We start from the raw sequence: 21,030 nt of genomic DNA, 5'->3' as shown, positions 1-21,030 counted from the left end.
CACATATAAAATTTTTCACATCTCTGAGTATAGTAATGCTACCTTAAAGAAACAATCTCAAATGGAAAAAGCCATATATTTGTGAAAATAAGTATTTACCTTTGTTTTAAACTGATAAAATTGAAAACACCTAAATGTCCAACATAAAGTATATTGTTTCCTACTGAAAAATTTGTAATCCTGATGCCAAGGAAGAAAATGTTTATGATGTTAATATTCAAAGGGAAGACACAGGAATTCTAAACATCATTACAAACATGTTTTTTCTTTTCTGAACATCCTCAAATCATCTAATTTATTTGTATTGATCCATTGTCAGATTTACTAATCTATTGTTTTTATAATCTGCTTTTTCCTTTTAAAAATCAGGGCATTTTCTCAAAGTTTTTTGGCAACGCTTTTTTTTTTTTTCTAAAATTTCTTAGAAATTACTTACCATGATTGTGACTGTAAAATTTTTTTAGAACCCAGAGTTGTAATTTGTCTGGTATTGACATTTAAATACATTAGGTAGATAATCCGCTCTTGTGTGTGTGTGTGTGTGTGTGTGTGTGTGTGTGCATGCATGTATGTGTGTGTGTGTGTGTTATAACTGCATCTTAATAGATTTTAAGTTCCCTGTGTTAAAATGTATTCTCTCTGATATTTTCAATATAGGAAATAAAGTCTCTGCTTTCACTTTTTGGAGGTCAGTTCACCAGTAGTCAGGAAACTTATGGAAAGGTAAGTTGAATTTGTATTTTTCATTAGACCATATGTAGTATCCTTATAAATAGAACCTTGGATTTGAAGAGAAGAACTGAAAATCTTAAATTTATATTTTTATGGTTACTTGTGTCTGTTTTTAGGGCATTGAATAAAAAGGATATTTTGGAGAAATTGTGGTTTTGGAAAGTTAGATTTATTTCCAGTATTCACTTATTTTATTAGTTTTAAAATTGTAGTTCAACAGTTATCCCATAATTTATATGTGTCGCTTCATTGGGAAAAGGGCTGTCTTCTATTGATGAGGTATAATTAGAATTTAGAATTTAGCTGAATTTCAGGCTTATATTGGTACTCATTTTAAAATTTGTAATTGTGCATGTGTGAGATTGTGAGTTTATTTATATATTTTGTATTTGACAGTTTATCAGTGTATTAGAGGAGTTTGGAAAATAGAAAAAGGAAAAATCATTCACAATTCTTCTTCCTTGACGTGACTTATAATTTGGGGATACTGCTTTCTAGTCTTTTTTCATATACGTTTTTTCCCCTCAGTGGTAATGCTACCAGTGAACTTCTGCACCTCTTTTTCATTTGATAGCATTAATATAGGCACATATTTCTGCATAGCTTTCATTATTAACAGGGCTGTGTAATATTTTCCATCGATTAGCTCTACTGTAATTTATCTAATGATTTCATTTCATTCAGGTTGCTTTAAAATTTTTCCTAATAAAAATAATACTAAGATGACCATCTTTTTTCCTGTTTGGATTATTTTGAATTTTTCTGTAGGGTAGTGTAAATATTGGAATAAAGGCTGGGTGTGGCAGGGAGGACTTTTCACAAAAGATGAGAGAACTTAAGTTGAAAGTCCCCTGGTGTTGGACTTGTACTCCTGAATGAATTTCACTTATTGAGGGAGGAGGAAAAGAGGGAGAGTATGGATATAATTGGGTGAGGGTGTTAAACTGAGGTTAGGATCCTGCTACATTTTGCTGCATTCTGGCAAGTGGTTATCTGGGTGGAGCACAGAAATGCCTATAATCTTGGGTATTAAAACCCGCTGATGCACTTGGAACTTTTTTCCTTAGATAAAATAATAAAAATAAATGATAATTTAATAATATACTGTATAATTTTCCATCATAGTTATTGCAGAGACAATAACTATGTTTCCCACCCCCTCGGGTGGCCACAACTACCTAGAAAAAAAGGGATCATTCAAAGAAATACATTACTTAGTAGTTAAAAATAAAATAGCTGTGTTATAAGAAATAATTAGCAACAATAAAAAATTCTGAAATTATACTTTGGGGTAAAATATTCATTAATTCTTGATCAAACTATATAAGAGCAAATACAAAATTAACCTGAAGTTTAAATATCCTTAAATTTGCTGATGTTTTCATTTATACAGTCATTTATAAAAGTGTTCTGATATTGTACTGTATTATCTTAACAGGTTACCTATTAAAATAATTTACTTTTTTTTTTTTTTTTTTTTTTACTATTGGAGCAATTTTTATTTTGGTTAGTGTCAAATCAGATATTCTTACATAAAAGTAGCAGATAGGAATCTCTCCTTATTGACTTCTTAAACGAAAGCATATGAGGCCATAAAACCATATATTGTTATTTCTTTCAGTCTCCTTTTTGGATTCTTAGCATCCCCTCTGAAGATATTGCCAGAAACTTAATGAAACGGACAGTGTGTGCCAAGTAAGAAAAACTTATGGTGTCCTCCTGCATGAGTGTAAACCAGACTTCTCGTAACTACTCTGTCCTACTTTTTGCTTATGTTGGCAGAAGGTAGAAGGGGTTGATTGTTGGGGGAGCTCAGCTTAGCTTGTAGTTACATGTATTTCCCACTGGATGGTGGTAGGAGAACAGAGGAGAGTTATCTGCTGAAACTGAGGGTGAGAGAATTTCAGTGGTGAAATGCAGAAACACTTGATTTAGAATAATTTTTTTAAACTTCTACATTAAGCAAGCATATGGTATAAGATGTAAATGCTATGTTATTACATAGGATAAATGCCACATTTAATTATAACCAAAGTATTGAAAACCTAAAAATGTTTTTCTTATAGATGGTTTTTAGTTAGATGAACAGATTGGTGAAGTGTAAGATGACAAAAAATGAGGACTACCATAAAGTATGTTTTCTGTTTTATTTGTTAGAGGAACTCTGATTATCATATCTTGATATGGATTAATATAATGATGTCATCCTCATTTATCCTGCCTGAGTGTTTTCTAGCTTTTATCATTAGTATCTGTTCTTTTTTCATTTCTTTTCTTTCTTTCATTTTTTTTTATTGTTGGAAAATTCTATCTTTGGGTTTGAAAATTAAACTGCATTTTTAGCTACCATTTTGAAAACTGAACAACTTATGTTATCCTTGAGTTGCTTTTTTTTTTTACATGCCCCCCTGCCCCCAAACATTTCTGAAAACTTCTTTTTGCTTAGATATTACAATATTTAATAATGCAGTGCAAATAAGAACTTACATATATCTAGTTTTGTTAGCATAGTTAGCAATACTTTATAGCATAGTATATAATTGCTATATTATTGAATAGACTACAACCCCCATATTAAATTTATCTTATTGAAAACTAGCTGCAGTGCTGAATCTAATCTCATAAATTGAGGCTTGTTGATGGGTCTTACTTAGTCAATAAAAATGACTAGAAAGCGGAAACAGAACTAAGAAACTTATCCTTTGAATAATTATTACTTTACATTAGCGTATTAAAATTTATGGCTCTAAGAAGTGTTTGAATTCCAAAGATAAAGCTTATAGGTTTAAAATAGCTACTTGAGAACCAGAACTTGTATACTTCCTTCAAAACTCATATCTTCTGATGAATGTATTTGAGTAATGGTACAATAAATAGTTGTGTAATAGTTGTATAACATTATGAAATAATGTCCCTGGCTGCTTTTTAGTCTCTGTATATTTTGCATAGCTATGGTTATACCTTAAGTGATAACTAAGTAACAACAGTATTACTGCAGAGGCCTTCTCTCTATAAATTTAATAGAAATGGGGGAATTCATTTTCAGAGGATAAAATTTACAGTTCTAATTGTAGCATTAATTGTTCTGGAACTAATAGACTTTTAGAACTGTGCATTCAAAACTAACTTAAATTCAAATTTTTTTGTGGTAGACTAGGGATTGAAAGTTGATTTTATTTGACTTATTTTTAACATGGACTATTTTGAACATATCACAAGCAGTGATATATAACAAACACCTAGGTACCTACCTTGTTAGATCTCAACATTTTGAGATATTTGCCACAGCTTTTTTTTTTTTTTTAAAGAAATAAAACCATGACAGAAACCATTGGTGCTCCTTGTGTATCTTTCCCCATTCTATTACCCTTCTTCCCTCAAAGCATAGTTTCTTAAAGCATTTCTATTTGTCAGAAGGTTTCATTATTACTGCTATAATCAGTGAACTATTTTAGGTCATATTGATGTTATATTAGTAACTTGACATCCATGCTTATTTATATAGCACCCATGAGATGTAGCAATTCATATAAGTTTTATAATCTCTAAAATAGGGATCATAATAGTGCAGTCATATATATGAAAACCATTTACTCTGAAATCTAAATCACAAAAGGTGTTACTCCAGTGTTCCAATTATAACTGAAGCTTATGATGTTATATATCTAATATTTTTATTTTGCCATTTAAATATAAATTTATTAATGTTATATAAATTCTTTCTGAAAAAGAGGGTAGGGAGTATTGTTTCATTTTTACTGATTCTAGGTTATCACTACAAGCATTAGTTCCTATAAATTACTGTGTAATGGTTCATTAGGGATAATTATGATTTATGGAATTGTCTGTGACTTTCCTGAATGGCCTGGAGTTCCTGTCTTTTTGCATATTTATATCTGAGAAGCAGTGTATGGATTCTGGAGTCAGATGGATTGGGTTTGAATCTTAGCTTCACCAATTGCTGTATGACCTGAGAGAGTTATTTAATCTTTCTGTGCCTCAGTTTCCTCATTGGTTAAATGGATGATGATACTGGCAGCTCCCTAATAGGATTCCTGTGAGGAATATGTGAATTAATATTAAATGGCCTTGGAACAGTCCCTGGTACTTTGAGTTATATTGTTAGCTCTTACTTAGCTAAGTAAGGGTAGTATTACTGTAGAGGCCCTTTTTCTATAATTCATTACAAGGGAAGGGAGGAATTCATTTTCAGAAGATAGTATACTCAGTCCTAACAGCAGCATTACTTACAATCATAAAGTAGTTGAATTCAGATGGACAAAATTGTGCTAATATATAGATCAAGTTCCATTATAACTAATTCTAAGAATTGATTGATTACAATGAAATTTTGCTTAATTTTTTATGTTCCTTGAAATTGATAGACGCTTGAGATTTTTTCATAGTAAGAATTTTGTTTTTGTAATAGTCATAAAAGTAATTATTACTAAATGTTATTAAATAATGGCTAAATATTAATGGTAACATTTTTATCTGGTCATTTTTCCTTTTGTTTTATTCAGAAGACAATGGAAATGATTGAATTTCCTGCACCTTTATTACTGTTTCACTAAAATCACAAGTCATTTTATGGAATCATTTGTGTTCTAGTTAAAAAATGCTGAAGTGATAGCACAACATTGTAAATCAACTCTACTCCAATAAAAATTTTTTTAAAATGATGAAATGATTATGATGAAAACTTCAAAAAATCTTGACTTATAAATTCTCCTTCTTCTGTGTAAAGTTCAACTTCTGTGTTAATTTAGACTTAAGCTATATTTGTTTCCAGGATGCATATTTCTCATTTATAGCTTAGAAAACATAGGCAATAATTGTTTTAGTGGAGCAAGCATAAAGAACCAGTGAAATAATTGTTACATATTACTATATGAGCCCTTTTTTTTTTTTTTACTGAGGTTAATGTCAATCATTTATTTCCTAGGTCTATATTTGAACTATGGGGTCATGGAAAGTCTCCAGAGGAGCTGTATAGTTCTTTGAAAAACTACCCTGTGGATAAGATGGTGCGTAGTGAAATGTGGTTTTCTGTAAGCATATTTGTAGATACTGTAGAATTACTAAGCTTAAAGAATTTATCTGCTCTTATTTTAGGTTCCATTTCTGCATTCAGATTCTACATATAAAATAAAGATTCACACATTTAATAAAACGTTGACACAAGAAGAAAAAGTCAAACGGATAGATGTAAGTGAATTTAGCAAAAACCAAAAACCTATGAGATTAATGTAATATAGCCACTGTTGATATATAATATCCGCAATGTCTACTAAGTGCTTCTTTTGTACCACATAATGTGCTAAGTACTTTTCATGTTTTGTCTTATTTAGTGCTGATACCAGACTTACAAGATTGGTTTTATTATATAAGCACTATGTTTTCTTTTAAATTTTTATAGGACATTAGAATTACTTTTATTTTTTAGGCACTTGAATTTCTGCCATTTGAAGGAAAAGTGAATTTAAAGAAGCCACAACATATATTCTCTATTTTGGAGGATTATGGTTTGGACCCAAACTGCATCCCTGAGAATCCACATAATATCTATTTTGGTAGATGGGTAAGCAAGTGTTCTTTTTACCTATTCTATGAAACAGAAACAAAATCAGAGACATAGAGAATAGACTGGTGGTTGCCAAGGGGGAGAGGGGTGGGAGAGGGTAGGAGTGGGAGTTTGGGATTAGCAGATGCAAACTGGTATATATAGAATGGATAAACAACAAGGTCCTACTGTATAGCACAGGGAACTATATTCAATATCCTGTGATAAACTATAATGGAAAAGAATATGAAAAAGAATGTATATATATGTATAACTGAATCACTTCGCTGTACAGCGGTAATTAACATTGTAATTCAACTATACTTCAATAAAAATTGCAAAAAAAGAAAAAATGCTAAGTGGTAGGCCTTTGGATTTGACTCTTTATATGTAAAACTTTAAAGGAGCTGAAGAGTCAGAACTACTGTATGAATTAAAATCAGTGGAAAATATGTGGTTGTGTGTTTTGTTTGTTTTTCCAGAGATTCTGATGAAATGCAAGAGGATTGTTAGATATGGGGCCCAGGTAGCCTTAAGACTCACTGGAAAGTGTGAACTGCTTTTTTAATAAAGCAGAGAAAAGGCAGAGTGCTGTGATAGCAGGATTCTCATTTGTGGAGCTCTCTGATCTAGGTTTCCATTCTGAAGAGAAATGAAATTACTGCAGAGCAGTTCTGCCCACTTCTCTGAGGCAGGAAGCTGTGGCTTATGTTACAGAATATTGTTATTTAGGAGAAAAAAAGAGGTGGCTAGAGCTCACCACCAAGCCCTGGAATAATTGCATTCAAATTCAATTCAAATTTGCTTTGAAAAGCAAAAGTAAATGGGAACACACTAAGAAATAAAGGTATTTGTCCATAACTGCCTTAATCACATATTTATGTGAAGCAGTGGTAAATGGAAAGAAGTTCTCATTATCAAGATACTGTGGGTTTATTGTGAATAATTATCTTAAATCTGTTCTGTACATTTACACAAATTGAAAATTATCTCTAATCTAGATTGCAGATGGGCAGAGAGAGCTTATTGAGTCATACAGTGTCAAAAAGAGACACTTTATTGGAAATACAAGCATGGATGCTGGTTTATCATTCATCATGGCCAACCACGGAAAAGTGAAAGAAAATGATATTGTATTTGATCCATTTGTTGGAACAGGTATTTTTATTTAATTATTAAACTAGTATAGAGATATTGCTTGTTTATATTAGTTAAGGTCATAGTAATATTTTTGCTAAAAGATAAAATAATCTTTTATTTATCATTAGATAAGAGACAACCACATATTTGTATAGTAGCCAATATTTAACACTTTTGCCACGTCCACAGAGGATGCTGAAAGAATTTTGTGGGGGTTTTTTCCCCAAGTAAACCACTAAGGGAAGTATACCATACATTGTAGAAATGTTGTAAAGCTATATAGTTTATTTAAGTAGGAAAACTCTTACTATACTTCAATTAAAAAAAAAAAAGGAAAACTCTTGGGGGGAAGAAAGACTTGAGTGGCAAAATTTTAAAAAGTGTTCATCTTTTAAAATTGATAATTATATACTTACATGGAAAAAAATAATGTGCCTTTGGTTTGTGGAGGTTCATATGTGAAGTTTGAAAATAAGAAAAGTGACTAAGTATCAATGGACTAGAGCTTGGCTGCTGAGGCTATGACCTGGGTTCTGTATGCACTTGATTGGATGTCCTCATAATTAACTTTGTGTGGAAGTCCTAAAAGTCCAAGTTTATTTCATCTGACTCTGAAGACGTTTTCCTGCTTCAACCCATTTTTTTCCATCTTGCCTATACTTAGGGAGTACTCACATTTAGGTTCATCTGGCTAAATTCATTATGATTCAGATCGTTTAGGAACAAATTATGCATGGTTGGAGTTCCTTCCTGTAGTGGTCTTTCCCCATCAGAAACTCATCAGTAACTTTGTAAGCAGTGATGATGCAGTAGCTACTATTTGTTGAATAGTAAACATGTCAGGTACTAGCTATGCACTCTAATGTTACTATCTAATTTAATTCTTACAACTACTGAAATTGAGGTAGTTAAAAAAATCTTCCTGAGATTATGGCACAGACAGAGGTTAAGTGACTTGGTCAAGGTTACACAGTGTAGAAATCTCATGAGATTCAAACTTAAGCAGTCTAACTCCAGAGCTCGTGCTCTTTACTATCATAATGCTGCCTCTCTCAGCCTTAGGATCTGCCAGCCAGCTATGGTACCATCAACTAACTTGAGGAATACAATCCCATGTCATTAGGAGCACATAGAATCAAGGTCAAGAGATTCTAACTGGTGGGATTATTTCCTGTGTTGTTGAATTAATCTTAGTGAGTCTCTCTTCTGCTATTCCACCATTGTCTTCATATATCCCACCCCCAACATACTATTATACCTATTCCTTTCTTTCCTATCCTCATTATCCTAAGTGCCTCCCCAACTTTTTGAACTTTACAGGAAATAATGCCAAACTTATAGAAAAGTTACAAGATTAAAAATAGAAGAAAGAACACATACATATCCTTGACCCAGAGTAGACTGTTGTTAAAATTTGGCATCATTTGCTTTATCATTTATTTTCTCATTATGTTTATATACAAGGTATTTTTTTTTCTGTATCATTTGAAAGTAAGTTGCATCCATTACATCTCTTTACCTCTCAAAGACTTGAATATGTTTCTTAAGAATAAGGATATTCTCTTACATAACCACAGTATAGTTTCCAGTGTTAGTAAATATACTATTAATACAGTACTTTAGTGTTTGTATTCCATTTTTGGTAATTGACCCACTGATGTCCCTTTATACCATCTTTTTTCCTTTCCAGGTATTGTATTTTGTTGTTAACATTTCTTTGATCCCTTGATGTGGAGTATATCCAAAATCTTACTTTTTCTTTTATAAAACTTACAATTTTGAAGAATACTATCCCTCCTCTCTTTATTTTTTATCCAGAATGTTCCTTATTTTGGGTCAACCAAACATATACATATTTTAGAAATTGTGAGTTTTCACATATACTACAAACTCTGGTCTAACCCTACAGATTTCTTTTTTTTTTTTCACTTAACAGTATTTCTTAGAAATCACTTCCTTTAGTTCATAGAGATTATCTTTGTTCTTTTTTATAGTTGTACTCCATGGGTTTATGTACTGTAATTTATTCAAACAATCACCTAAACTTGGATATAGGTAGTTTCCCATATTTCACAGTTACAAATAATGCTTGCAGTGAATAATCTGTACATATATACTTTCATAGTGTTGGAAGTATAGCTCCAGGGTAAATTCCTAGAATTAGGATTGCTGGGTTGAAGAATGTAAGCGTATGTAGTTTTGTTAAATGTGGCCAAATTACTTTCCATTATACCATTTTGCCTTCTCGCCAGCGATATACGAGCCCCTGTTCCCTCACAGCCTCACAGCAGAGTATATTGTCAGGCTTTTGAAATTTGCCAATCTGTTGGGTGAAAACGTTATCTCAGTGAAGTGTTCATTTGTATTTCTCTTACGAGTGAGATCTAATCACTTTTTCTATTTTAAGGTCTAGTTTTATAACCTTTTTGGAATTATCTTCAAGTCTTTTGCCTATTTTTCTGTAGACTTTTTGATTCCCCCCCCATTTTTAAAAATACTTTATATTTTAGTCACTCTCCCCCTTTTTTCCTGTTTTATGTATATAAATATGTAAAATATTTTCTCCCAGTTTGCCCTTTATGTTCTGACTTTGCATGTAATTGTTTTTTTGCCAGGCAAAAACTTTCCCCCTGTATCGAAGTTATAGAGGAATTCAGCTCTGTTTTCTTCTGGTACTTTAGTAGTTTTGATTATTTTCCTTTTAGATCTCGAATGCATTTGGAGTTTATTTTCTTATATGCCGTGAGGAATGGATTTAATTTATCTTTTTCCAAATGGTAACCCTCTATTAATTCTTAATCTTGTTCTTGGACTTCTAAAACCTTTTCCTGTGAAGTGATTCTTTGAGATACATACATGTACGTGTTTAGTATGCACACATACTCATAGACCAGACCATAAAGTTTAAAAATAGTTACCAGTATGGGTAAAATTTCCTTCCCTTGATGTAGACGAGGCTGGGCATATTATGAAATGCTAACTTCCATAGCAATCAAGGTGTTGACTACTTTCAGTGTGGTAAGGGGTGAGCAGACCTGCCCCTAATTTGCTTTAAGGCTGCTCCTTAGGGTGGGTAGCATATCTTGGTCATTTGACCGTTTATACTCTATAGGACAATTAATGGAAAATTAATTGCAATATGTAGGACAGTTAATGGAAAATTGCAAGAGGAAGATCTTTGCAAAGATGCTGCTAAAATACATTTCATAATCTGTGTTTGTTGTTTAAGCATAGCTTTAAGACTTTAGCTAGTTTTTGGTGCTTTTGTTTTATAACTGGTAATGGCTAATAATTGAGAATAGGCACAGTTCTTAAGCAGTTTGTCCTCTTTCCTGGACCTTTTGTCTCTTCGATGGGTAGTACCTTCTGAAGGATTGGAGAAATAAGTAGCCCTGTGCCCTCCTCCATGGTCGTAGTTTTTCATAAAGTATTGGATGATATTTTTTTCCTTTTTCCTTTTTTAGTATTTTTGTTTTAATTCAAATGTATGATATCCCTTTTCCATTCTAAAGGTACAAAATTGATGTTTATTAGTTTCCTGAAGGCTTTACCCACAGACTACTTATGGCTTGTGATATTCTCAAGGTTATAGAGTAGGTTAGAAAGCTTCTGGGAAGTTGAAAGGAGAGATATAATCTTTTCCTGCCTAAATACCTTTCCTTTTTCTTTTAGACAGTCTGTTCTCTTGTCTAGAATGACATTATGAGCTACAGAAACACACTTTCATTTCCATTTTAGCAAATACATTGATTCTCATTATAGTAACATTTATTTTAAGTTGTACATCTCCATTTTCTCAAGGGGGAAGATATATATCATGGGTCAGCTGTCAGTAATTAGGAAGTACTGCTGTTCTAATATGAACATTGCTAAAGGAATGATCAGCATGCATAAGTTGAATACCTGTAATGGCACAGGCCTGCCTGTGATGTGATACGAGACTCGTGAATTGTATACAACTCTTATTAACTGAGTGTGCAGCCTTACTTAACTTAATTTGTTTAATAACAAATTTTACTTCTGTGTATCTAATTAGTAGGCTAATGAATATTTACGTCAATTGCTGCTGACCCTAAAGGAGGTTGTATAGTATAGTGTACCATAAGAGCAAAGAGAGTAAGTTTTAAATCCTTACTCTGTCACTTACTATGTGACTTTGAGCAAGATGCTTTACTTGTCTGGGCCTCAATTCCATCATTTGTGAAATGGTAATAAGTAATATATTGTGAGGTTAAATGAGGTAATATATGTATATGTAATTCTTAGGAAATTGTATGATGGATGGAAGACAGTCAACTAACCATACTCTATCATTTTTTAATTATTTTGTTAAGCACTTAGATACCTTTTTGATGAAAGATGTTAGATATAGCTAATATTGAATGGTGATGATGAACAATTTGGCCATGAATTCATTTTCTAGTTCCTTCTTTGGCTGATTTCCAAGATATTCATAATTTGCAACTATTGGCAAATTATGGCAGCAGGCAAGGTAATTGAAGGTTAAAATTGTAAACTTCTAATTCTATGTCCATAGTGAAAATAATTGGCACAAGTGTGTGCCGATGTCTGTAGGTGCAGTGACATAGCTCTGCAGCCCTAGCTCTGATTGCTTTTCCCTTTCCCCTCTCTCAAATGAGTCTACTCCTTTAGTAGTTGAGAATACACCCAGGAGACTATTGTGTACTCCTTGCCTGTTCTACCTTCAAATGGCTCATAGGTTTAAGGAAAGGAGTAAAACTTTGAAATTTTGTCATTGCAGATGATAGACATGGGAGCAAGGTGTTGAGAAACCCACTGTCCTACCTCTGGGAGGAGACTATGAGGAGGAAAAGAGAAAGTTAGGAGAGAGATAATGGATCTCTGTAGGTCTTTGTGAAAATCTCTGCTTCCCATTTTATCCACAACTCTTTGTAGACCCCTTTTCCTGAGTCGCATAGTTTGGTAGAATTTCTGTTTTCTGGCAATATCCTTTTGCTTAAGCTGCTAGCTTAATTTATGAGTTGTTTTTGTTTGTTTGTTTGGTTGGTTTTTTTAAGGATTACATAGGTGACATAGTATTACAATTTTTCTTCCTTTTCTTTTGGCAAAACCAAAGCCCAGTTCTCGTTTTCACATTTTTATAAGGCTTTCCACTTAAATCTCTACAGATGAAACTCATAAATTTGTTTCTATATCATAAAAGTTCAGTTACTGTGTCCTTTTACCTGTAAGATATTACCCTAACCTTAAACTGGTTACTATTTAGGTAATAAAACATTAAAATACTGATTTGGTAGTCTAGATCACATATGTGGTATTTTTACACTTGATAGCTAATAAGAAATCGGGTGAGTCATGTTATCTGCCCCCTCAACACTTCACCCCCTCTTTTTTTTTATCACCGCTTCTTCCACCAAAAAGCTTCCAAGGAAACTCCAACTGAGGTATAACTAAACGTGAAAATGCTTCAATTTAATTGAAAAAAAACAACTAAATGATTAACAGTGATTACCCAGTGACCAGTTCAGAGAAGCTAATTTATAGTGATTTTATTTGAAACTTGAAAAGCTTTTAAAGGGCACAAAGTTAACTAACAGATGTAGTCTAACAGATTATTCATCTCCTTTCAGCAGTGTACTCTAAATTGGGTCTTCTCAAAACTCACTCTAACCAAATGGATAAGGTTCTGTTTAAGGAACACAGGAAAGCTTTTCTGTTCCCCTTGACAACTAGTTCTTCTAGGTGAGTATCTGCCTTAATTGGCAGAATTGTAGTAATTCCTCGTAATTTGGGTGAAGTGATTTTTGTATTTCAAGTCATTACTAAATATAGTACCTTTCCTAAATATGGACTGTTCCATTTATAGGCTAAGAACTATGAGGTCTTACTTAACCTTACCTCCTCAAACAAATGCTTTTTGTAGTTAGTATGAGGGAACCTAGGTTTTGGTTTCTGCTGTACTTTTAGTCTTCCATTTCTCTTATTCATGGCTCCATTAGGTAGTAGTCAGTTATAATATTTTTCATTGAGCAAAATATTTATAAGTACGTGTTACCAAACTATGTTTTAAATGGCTATGGAAGGAACACATTAATTTATAGACCTTGACCCTCTGGAGGCACTACCCATCTTAATTTTAGAGATTACATTTCAAAAGGATATAATGGAAAGAGCCCTAGTTATTTCCCCATATCCAAGTTTGTGCACAGGCTAAGAATATTTTTCTGTATATTTCTGATTTCAGTTTGGCTGACAGATCGTTCTGCAGTATAGCTATTAGGACTTACCCAAGTACTAAGAACATTTTTAATTTGGATAATTAAAAAAGTGAAGTTCATTGAAAAGAACAATTATTAAGATATTTAACTTTGTGAATTTTTATTCTTAAACAATTTAAAAATATTATACCTTTTAGTTTAAAGGATTTCATTAATTTTTAATCTTTATAAGGATGTTCCTTCATATGTGAACTGGTCACACCTACCAAATTACTTAGTCTAGTCAAATTGTGTTAGGACATTTGTTCTTTTTTTGTTCACAGCACTAAGTAAACATATTACCTATTTTTGTGTATGTCTGGTAACAGTTATTCAGAAATTTGTATCTACAGTTTAAAATCAGATAATTACCTCACTGATAATAGGAGTAACTATTTGTTGTCCTCATATTTTAATTTTTGTAAGAATTAATCTCTTATATATTAATTATGCCCTCTTTAAATTATTTGAAACTCTGACTTCAGTGAGAATGAAGCCCAATTGTCAGACTTATTTATTGCCAGCTCTTTGTGTAGCAGCCTTGTATGTTCATTGTAAGAAAGGAGCAAGATGCTTTTGTATAGACTTCTCAAAATAAGATGAAAATGTCTAAATACACATTATTTTGACCAAAAAAAAGGATAATTTCCCCAAAGTAGTGCTGTTTAAAGTAATAATGCCAGGGCATATATTAATTCCCTGCTTTGTGACCAGTGTGATGAGCACAGCTTAGGGGTTTGTTTTTTCAGTTCTGAAACCTACTAAATATGGCCAGAACCAATGTCATTCTAGGGTACTCTGCCTACAGCTGGTTTGTAAGAATTTGGATCAGATTAAATAGGGGAAGAAATAAGAGTCTGGGACTTGCTGGTTAACAGATCACAATTGTGTGATTTTTTTCAGGTGGCCTTCTGATAGCATCTGCTCATTTTGGTGCATATGTATATGGGACAGACATAGACTACAACACCATTCATGGCTTGGGTGAGTAGTGGTTCTAGACAGTGTTACAGTCTTTGCTCTTGTACCAAATGTGCCTTTAAGATACTTAAATAGTTATATATGGCATTATATGTCTATTTTTAATGTTAAAGAGTTGTGATGTAGTTTTAGTTATTCTTACAACAATAAGACTTCATTGGGTATCTGCTTTTTATGAAGTGATCCAGTGTGAGCAAAATGACCCCCCGGGGAAACACAAAGATGAGTAGGAAAAATCCCTCCTCTCAGAGCTATTTTAGGTCTTAGATTTTTAAAAAGTAGGCAATCAATAAGGTTGTAAAACTTTCGGGTTGGGAAGGAAGTGGGAGAGGGACTAGTCATTTTTAATTAGCATATTCATGTTAGTAAAACATAGAGTTTCTACTTAAAAATTATCACCGTTCTTTTATTCAGCAGTCATATGTGTATACTCTAATTAATTTCTAGTCCTTGAGTACCATACATGTTTTTAATTTCATAACTGACCAAAACATCACTGTGACCAGTTAAGGTGACAGTAATAGTAAAGATTCTGCATTAGACTGAGAGTAATTTGAGATAAGCATCTGCTTGCTTTTGAGGCAGTTTTGGAAAATACTTTAAAATCTAGAAGCTTTGCTAATGAAGTGTGATTGGATGAAATTGAATCAAACTGAAAATATTTCTTCATAGCTGAATAGTATTAAAAATGTAAAGTTTCTTTGATTTTGAAATTGTATTTATGCTGGTATTTCATTGTTGTAACTAGAATCAGCCTATAAAACATGCTTTTCCTTTTACTCACCCAGTGTAAATTATTATATAGGTGAGAATTTATTAGACTTTATTTTCTTTTGCTTAAGTAATTTGATATATTGTATTTGATGAACTGTCTTTTTTCCTACCTTGCTATAAGGAGTTTAGTACTATAAGGAGAATGAGTAACATTTTATAAAGTTCGCCTAAATGGGCTAACCAGAAAAAGATAGTCTTTGTCTGCAGTATGTTAGAGTAGACAAAGTGCTAAGAAGAATTATTCCTGTTTGCTTTTGGTAGAAGCAGTATGTTTGCTTTAAGGATATTGTCCTATATAATTCATTTGAATTTTTATTTATTAGAGTTATGTTTAAAAGTTATGTGATAACCTTTCAGTGTACTTGGGTAGAATTCTGACTGAGGTAGAGTTTCCTCAGAGCTTATCCAAGATGCTGTTAGATATGCCCTCTGTTTCCTATGCTTCTAATCTCTTACTATACTCTCAAATACTTCCAAGTTTCTTCTATTTTAAAAATACAAAACTTTTTCTATCAATCCTATAGGGACCCTCCTAGCTACTACTTTGTTTTCCTCTTCCTTTTACCAAAGTGTTTCTTTTTCTTTTTTTTAAGAGATTGAATTTTTAAATTTTTATTTATTTATTTATTTATTTATTTATTTATTTATGGCTGTGTTGCATCTTCGTTGCTGCGTGCAGGCTTTCTCTAGATGTGGCGAGCGGGGCCTACTCTTTGTTATGGGGCATGGGCTTCTCATTGCAGTGGCTTCTCTGTGGTGGAGCACGGGCTCTAGGCGCACGGGCTTCACTAGTTGTGGCACTTGGGCTCAGTAGTTGTGGCTTGCAGGCTCTAGGGCGCAGGCTCAGTAGTTGTGGTGCACGGGCTTCGTTGCTCCCTGGCATGTGGGATCTTCCTGGACCAGGGCTCGAACCCATGTCCCCTGCACTGGCAGACGGATTCTTAATCACTGCACCACCAGCGAAGTCCCCAAAGTGCTTCTTTCGTTTTTTTAAAATAAATTTATTTATTTATTTATTTTTAGCTGTGTTGGGTCTTCGTTGCTGCATGTTGGCTTTCTCTCTAGCTGTGGCGAGCGGGGGCTACTCCCTGTTGCGGTGCGTGGTCTTCTCACTGCAGTGGCTTCTCTTGTTGCAGAGCACGGGCTCTAGGCGCCAGGGCTTCAGTAGTTGCGGCTCACGGGATCTAGAGGGCAGGCTCAGTAGTTGTGGCACATGGGCTTAGTTTCTCCACAGCATGTGAGATCTTCCTGGACCAGGGCTCAAACCGTGTCCCTTGCATTGGCAGGCGGATTCTTAACCACTGTGCCACCAGGGAAGTCCCCCAAAGTACTTCTTAAAAAGACTAGTTTATTTGCTATTCCTCTTCTTCATCTCTAACTGCCTTCTGCCTGTTATTTTTCAGCTTGCATGCCTACTGAAAAATCTTACTAAGGCCACAGATCTACAGTATTTGGCAGTGTTGACCTTCATAATGCATCCCTTGGTTTCCTAGACAGTGGCTTCATTGGGTGGTACTTTGATTTCTTTGTTTCCACCTCAGTCTCCTGAAGGCCCTGCAGTTTTCTTCAGTGTCTGTTTATATGTTGCTTTTCTCCAGGCATCTCTCGTTGACCCCTTTTATCATATTGTGCAGAGTCATGTCATTCTTCTTCTTTTGATTTTTAAGTTTTGTTTTTATTGTGAAGTAGATCATAATACAGAAGAGTTTATTAAAATAACAAGAGTAATTATCGAACAAACACTTATGTAATTACCACCTAGGTTAATCAGAAATATCATTCATTCTTATAGATTTAACTTAAGTTTATATACTGATATCTCTCAAGTATATATATTCTGGCCTCTAACTACCTGCTGAATATCTCTTTCTGAAGCTTCTGTAGGTACCTCAAGGTATATATCAAGATTGATGTATCTCAAATGAATCTCATCTTTCTTCCTAGGTTTTCTTTTCCTCTTGGTTTCTCAGATCTTAACTGATGGTATCATCATCCACTCATGTCTCCTAAACTAAAACTTTTGAACTTCTTCCTTGAGCCCCCCACTTTAACTTTTCATCTCTTGTGTTCTCGTTTTACCTCCTCTGTCCATGGTCACAGCTCCTGCATTTCCCAAGTTAGCTCTCTTCATTTCTGTTCCATTTATCTAATTCCTCAGTATTTCTACACTGCTAGAGGAAAGGGACCATGTTCTGTTTAACTCTATATCTTTATTAGTATGCTTTGAATGCATTAATTATTGAATGAGTGTTTTAAGGCAGTTTTATGTGAAAGGATAGTTAGACATCAGTACAGTTTACTTTTCAAAATATTTTTTACAATAAGTTAAAATAAAAGTAATTGTTCTTTGTATAAATAAAATTAAGATTTTAAATGAAAGCAAGTTTTATTTGATTAAATATAGGTTTAGATAAGTTAAACGTTACTTTTAGCTAAATGACGAGATAAGAATGTTGTTTGTTAGTTCTGTCTTCCTTTTTCTTTCCCTTCAGGAAAGGCTAGTAGGAAAAACCAGAAATGGAGAGGACCAGATGAAAACATTAGGGCAAATCTTCGTCAGTATGGTTTAGAGAAGTATTACCTTGATGTCCTGGTTTCAGATGCATCTAAACCTTCTTGGAGGAAGGGCACATATTTTGATGCAGTCATCACTGATCGTAAGTTTATTTTTATACAAAAGTAGGAGTAGGATTAGGTTCCTAAAGTCATTTACATTTAAAGTACAAAATTTATCAGTACAACAAAAAAAGCCAACTTGTATTAGTGTTCCCCTCACCCCTGACTTCTTCACATAGTTAGAAGGAAAAAATTATGAATGTAGGGCAGGACACCAATTTAGCTCAGTAGTTTTGATTTTTTAAACTATATGTATTAACTTGTCATCCCTTTTTCTGTTTGGCTTATTTTTTAAGACATAAATTTGTTTTTATATTAGTTTTATATTTGACCGTAATTGGTTATTAGTATAGCAACTGGAGCCAAAATGTCATTTGCAATTATGGTATCAGATTTGAAGAAGAAAGTTTCAGATATCTCCCATTTCTCTATGTGTAAGCTTTTATGTTTTTTTTTTTGTTGTGCCCGTTGTAACTGGCATCTCCTTTATAGAGTTACAAGAAATTTGGGTGTGACCCACTGTGCTTGTGAACCCACTGAGCTTCAAGAATGTGCATGAGAACTTGTTTTCTCATGCCATGTGAGTTCTTGGGCTTTTCAGGCATCCTATCTAAGAATAAATCTGCCTTTTCTATAGTATTTGGCAGTAAATCTGTATATAGTGGCATATAGTATCTCAACCCTTCCATCTCAGACCTTTTCAGTTCTTTGGTAACTTAGATATTTTCAAATCTAACAAAAGAAAAATTAGCAAGTATGAATATCAGTATGAATATACTTTTGAAAATTGAGTGACTTTTTATTAATAATCTGCTTTATTATTTGCTCTCACTCTCTATGTGTATTTATAAAAATACGTAATTTTTTTCCTGATCAATTGAGAGTAAGTTGTATACATCATGGCCCTTCACCCTACCCATACTTCAGTGTATATTTCCTAAGAATAGGGATAGTCTCTTAGATAGCCAAAGTACAGTTACCAATTTCAGTGAATCGCTAATTCTTTAATCTGTAGTTTCTCATCCAGTTTTGTCAATTGACCCAGTAATATCCTTTATAGCATGTTTTTCCCTGAAGTGCAGTATCCAGCCTAGTGTCAGGTATTGCCTTTAGTAGTCATATCTTTTAACCCCCTTTAATTTGTAACATTTTCACGACCTTTCTCTGTCTTTTATGACATTGACATTTTGAAGAATACAGTCACCTGCTTGCCTGCCCTCCCAGTGTTTTAAATAGAATGTCCCTCTTGTTATTCATTCTCAGCTGGAATATTGCATAGGTGATGTGTCCTTCTCAGGGTGTCACATCTGGAGGCACATGATGTCCATCTGCCTCGCAGTGGTGATTAGGTGACTTTTGACTATCCGTGTTACCTCTGTTTTCTGTCTAGCTCCATATGGTATTAGAGAGTCTACAAGAAGAACAGGTTCACAGAAGGAAATACCAAAGGGGATAGAAAAATGGTAAGTAAAAGTTAAATATGGTATGTTACTACTTTGGGAAGAAGCATATTGCTTTTTTTTAATTAGCTTAGTTTAATAGTCTTAAAGTTTTTCACTGGTTTTTAAGTTTTTCACTGATTTTGAAATTTCGTTTTCTTTGTCTAGTCCAGAAAGCCACGTTCCTGTTTCCTTGAGTTATCATCTGAGTGATATGTTTTTTGACCTGTTAAACTTTGCAGCTGAGACCCTCGTATTAGGTGGAAGACTAGTCTATTGGTTACCAGTGTACACACCAGAGTATGTAATATTAAATAATTTTACTTTTAATTATTTAAAATATTAAATAATTTTACTTTTTCTTATGGTATTTGTATATCTAGCATACTTTTTTTCCCTGTCTCTAATCATATTCAGAGTAAATATCTTTGTGTTTAATGTGTATGATGGCCTTCATTTACCAACACGCTGCATAAAACAGGCCCCTTCTTCTTATTGATTGAATTGCTTTGAACTTTTTATTTTACATCAGGGGTTGGCAAACTACAGCCTGTGAGCCTGATATGGTTTTCAGCCTGTTTTTGTAAGGCACTTGAGCTAAGACTGGTTTTTACCTATTTAAAGGGTTGTTAGAAAAGAAAAAAACAACAAAGAAGAATATGTGTCAGAAACACATGTGGTCCACAAAGGCTAAAATATTTACTATCTGGCCTGTAAGAGCAAAAGTTTGCCCCTGTTGTATATCATACTTAGCTCGGGGCCTGTGTGTTCAATAGCTCTTTTGCCAGGCCATAAACTTAGATAAATTTTAACAACTTAGCTGAGTGATTCATCTATCAACTGCTAGTTAGCTTGAATATATATTGGCTCTTATGATCACCGTAAGTGCAGTAAAATCTTTTTTAAAAGCTAAGACCAAACAAACTAAGAGCTATGCATATATTTAAAACCCTGATTATGTTCAACATTATTGGTTTGGGTTTTATTATTCAGTAATTATTAATTATAAACAGAGCTGTGTACACCAACAATGAAAGACAAGATGTGTTGGCAAAACAGGATCTTTAGATTTGAAAGGCAGTGTCAAGCTGAAAATTTGGCTATTTGTTCAATATGCTATAGATATCTTTTTTTAGAAATTATTTTAATTTCTATATTTACTATACATAATTGTACAAAAAGCATTTTAGACCAGTGTTATCTTGTTTGTCTTTTCATAATGGTGGATGGTCCCTCAGCAGTTGGAAGCTATGCTTTTTTGTTGTTTCTTTTATAAATGTTTCATTGGGAGCTACCATGACCTAACTTTATTTTATTATTATTATTATTTTTAAATAAATTTATTTATTTATTTTTTGGCTGCATTGGGTCTTCGTTGCTGCGTGTGGGCTTTTCTTTAATTGCAGCGAGCAGGGGCTACTCTTCGTTGCGGAGTGCGGGCTTGTCATTGAGGTGGCTTCTTTTGTTGCAGAGCGCAGGCTCTAGGCACACAGGCTTCAGTAGTTGTGGCTCATGGGCTTTAGAGCACAGGCTCAGTAGTTGTGGC

At 33.5% G+C, this 21,030-nt stretch overlaps 1 protein-coding gene across 10 annotated transcripts in view; it reads left to right on the top strand.

The window, feature by feature from the left end:
* TRMT11 (tRNA methyltransferase 11 homolog) overlaps window positions 1-21,030 on the top strand; it is a 73,327-nt gene that overhangs the window by 16,511 nt on the left and 35,786 nt on the right. For 5 of the 10 annotated variants that reach the window (XR_014248702.1, XM_082406203.1, XM_082406201.1 and 2 more), the window contains 10 exons: window positions 658-723; window positions 2,354-2,427; window positions 5,678-5,759; window positions 5,848-5,940; window positions 6,179-6,313; window positions 7,297-7,453; window positions 14,578-14,658; window positions 17,922-18,086; window positions 19,436-19,508; window positions 19,653-19,784. Coding sequence is in view for 9 of the 10 variants with exons in the window: in XM_082406203.1 (XP_082262329.1) it covers window positions 658-723; window positions 2,354-2,427; window positions 5,678-5,759; window positions 5,848-5,940; window positions 6,179-6,313; window positions 7,297-7,453; window positions 14,578-14,658; window positions 17,922-18,086; window positions 19,436-19,508; window positions 19,653-19,784 (1,058 nt within the window). In the remaining variant the exon portion in view is untranslated. Of the gene's footprint in view, window positions 1-657; window positions 724-2,351; window positions 2,428-2,798; window positions 2,865-5,677; window positions 5,760-5,847; window positions 5,941-6,178; window positions 6,314-7,296; window positions 7,454-14,577; window positions 14,659-17,921; window positions 18,087-19,435; window positions 19,509-19,652; window positions 19,785-21,030 lie in introns of those variants that run through there. The other 5 variants (XM_082406206.1, XM_082406208.1, XM_082406204.1 and 2 more) reach the window with 5 other exon arrangements.

The sequence above is a fragment of the Balaenoptera borealis genome (assembly GCF_965194805.1).
Source record: "Balaenoptera borealis genome assembly, chromosome: 9".
NCBI classification, from domain to species: Eukaryota; Metazoa; Chordata; class Mammalia; order Artiodactyla; family Balaenopteridae; genus Balaenoptera; species Balaenoptera borealis.
This window is presented reverse-complemented; position numbering and strand designations above follow the sequence as displayed.